Raw genomic sequence first — 3209 nt, forward strand, 5'->3', positions numbered from 1 at the left:
GTGAGTTCCAGGACAACCAGGACTGTTACACAGAGAAACCCTGTCTCAAAAACAAACAAAACAAAACAAAAAACAAAAAAGAGAAAGGATCAAAGAAAGAAAAGAACAACCAACACATGTTATAGTCTGTGTGGACCCTCACACATTTCCATCTAACCTCCAGTACCTCTGGGGCATAAGACGTGTATTCAACCCTTGACAGATAGGGTAGCAGTTGTTCAGAGATTGCTCTATGAGCTGTAGGGTGGGAACTAAAACGCCAATATATCCCATGCAGCTTCTTTTTGTTCACTGCTTAGATGGCTGACTCTGATCCTGGGGAAAGAAACTATGATAACATGCTGAAAATGCTGTCCGACCTGAATAAGGACCTGGAAAAGCTATTGGAAGAGATGGAAAAAATCTCAGGTAGGCTGTCTTCCCAAACAGGATGTCTTCCTCTTCTTTCCAAGGCTTCCTTGTCCCCTTAACTTATGGACCTATATCAAGTGCTTTCTCCCACAAGGGCTTCCCTAACATCCTTCCAACTTTATAGTTACAATGACTGACTCTGAATTATCTTGATTATCTTTCATGTGATTATATCTAACTTGTACCTATGGACTGTTGTCTTCTTGAGAGTAGAAATAGAGACATGTAACTGGCATAGCACCAGGTACTAACTCACATGCACACCAAATGGCAAGCGTAGGTCATTATTACACTAGAGAACAGAAGCTGAACAGTCTGTCTGTGAATTACTTAAGTTGAAAGGTTTGGAATGATCATGATAAGATTAATGAATTACTGAAAATGGGAGGCACAGCACCGTGGAATAAAGCAACAACAGGATGTATATATTTATTTATTCTTGGGAAGGGATATTATATTGTTATTTTACTCAGCATGTTTTCATGAAGCAGTAGCAACAACATAATTTTATATGTTCTTAATTCAGAATGATTCTAGAGGCAAATTTCTGAGTTCGAGGCCAGCCTGCTCTATTTAGTGAGTTCCAGGACAGCCTGAACTACACAAAGAAATCCTGTCTCAAAACAAAATAAAAAACTTTAAAAATTATACATATGTCTTTAATCCCAGCACTTGGGAGGCAGAAACAGGCAGATCTCTGTGAGTCTGAGTCAGCCTAGTCTACAGAGTGAGTTCCAGAACAGCCAGGGCTACACAGAGAAGCCCTATCTTGAAAAACAAAAAAAAATAAAACACAAAAAATTCTTATTATCTGTGAGGCCAAATTTTGCTACAGAAAATTATTGGGGAAGAAGGTTTTACAGGGCATAAATACTTTTCTCAAATGCAAACAATTTTGGAGCAAGCAAGATGACTGAGTGTGTACAGACACTGTAGCTGAGTTCACCCTCACAGTTGGAGAGAATCGACTCCTCAAAGCCGTCAACTTCTGACCTCCACACGTGCACTATGGCACATGAACGTGTGCACACCAACACACACACACAGTTTTAAGTAAATTATTCATAGCAAGCCGGACAATGGTGGCACACGCCTTTAATCCCAGCACTCGGGAGGCAGAGGCAGGTGGATTTCTGTGAGTTCGAGACCAGCCTGGTCTACAGAGCTAGTTCCAGGACAGGCTCCAAAAACCTCCAGGAAACCTTCTTCCTGTCTCAAAAAACTAAAAAAAAAAAAAAATTATTCATAGCAGGTTGTAAAATTTTCTATTTAGAAATGTTTGCAGGGTTTTTTGGGTCGGTGTATTTGCATATATATACATATATGTATATGAACATTTTAAATACATTTTAGTTATCCTTTTCTAAAAGGTCTGTAATTCATTTTTCACTACAAATATAACTCCTTCAAACAGAGTAGTGTCACACACCTGTAATACCAGTCCTCAGGTGGGGACCATGGCAGCCGGTGGGCATGCCAGCTAAGAACATGCAACTTGAAACACAACCACAAGGCAGAAAGAGCTAACTGGGAATGGCATGGGCTTTTGAAACCTCAAAACCAACCCCTAGCGCCAAATCCTACAGCAAGGCCACACCTCCTAATCCTTCCCAAACCAGTCGGCCAACGAGGACTAAGCATTCAAATAGATGAGCCTGTGGGGTCATTCTCAGTCACACCACCACACCCATTTTAACTCATGAAGTTCTGTGAGTGTGTGTGCGTGCATGTGCACGTGTGTGCATGTAAATGTTTGTGTAAATATGTGTGTGCATACATGTAGAGGCCAGAGGTCAGGCTGCGTCCTCTTGGATCACCCTCCACCTTATTTTTTTGATACAGACTCTCTTTGAACCTGAAGCGTGTTGATTCAGCTTGACTAGCTGACCATCAAGCCCGAGGGATCCCCCTGCCTCCACAGCCCTAGAGCTAGGATTACCGCATGGACCTCCATGCCCAATGCATGATGACTGAGGATTGAATTTGATTCCTTGTATTATTTACACAGGAAGTACTTTCCCTGAACCATCTCCCCAGCCTCAACCTTTGAAGAGGGGAGGGCCTCACTATGTAACATAGGCTGGCCTGGAACTCACTGTGTACATTAGCCTGGCCTCCAACTCACGGAGATCTTCGTGCCTCTGTCTCCGAGTGTGCTGATGTTAAAGGCATGTGTCACCACACCAGGCCACCATGAAGTTCTTATAGCTTATATGATAGCTTAGCTGCATTGTTATATGCCAGGTTTAAGAGAGTACAGTGTCACACAGCTGTTGTTGATGTGGTTATCAGCACCACCATCACCATTCAGGAAGTTCCCCTTCCTCAGACCTTTTTTGTATTTTATGGTTCTGGACTTTCCAGTAACAGATTCGTTTATTTAATATTCCGTTTGGATTTGTGTTAAAACTGAACGTTATGGTATTCATTAGACCTTTGTTTTCCAGAGCCAGGGGTTGAACCCGTGTTCATATGTGAAGTAAATGCTATATCCCAAGCTCCTTCAATCCTTTACATTAGTATGGGACATCAATGCTCCTTGGAAATGTCTCTCTTAGGCTAGAGTTCTTGTTTCATTTGGTTTGTTTTTGTTGATTTTTTTTTATTCTGGAAGTTTTTATTCTTCCTATGTTGGGAATCAAACTGAAGCTTCACACAAGCTACAGAGGGTGTGGTGATTTGAATGAGAATGGCCGCATAGGCTTGTAAGCTTGACTATTCGGTCCTCAGTTAATGGAAGTGTTTGTAAGCTTGACTATTCGGTCCTCAGTTAATGGAAGTGTTTGTAAGCTTGACTA

General features: G+C 41.6%; 1 protein-coding gene across 1 annotated transcript in view; it reads left to right on the forward strand.

The window, feature by feature from the left end:
* The first annotated feature begins 299 nt into the window (after positions 1 to 299).
* The window catches only part of Syce3 (synaptonemal complex central element protein 3), a 6374-nt gene continuing 3464 nt past the window's right edge, over positions 300 to 3209 (forward strand). Inside the window, exon 1 of the mRNA XM_026782465.1 lies at positions 300 to 408. Coding sequence (XP_026638266.1) covers positions 300 to 408 — 109 coding nt within the window. The remainder of the gene's footprint in view (positions 409 to 3209) is intronic.

The sequence above is a fragment of the Microtus ochrogaster genome, chromosome 15, assembly GCF_000317375.1.
Source record: "Microtus ochrogaster isolate Prairie Vole_2 chromosome 15, MicOch1.0, whole genome shotgun sequence".
Lineage (NCBI taxonomy): Eukaryota > Metazoa > Chordata > Mammalia > Rodentia > Cricetidae > Microtus > Microtus ochrogaster.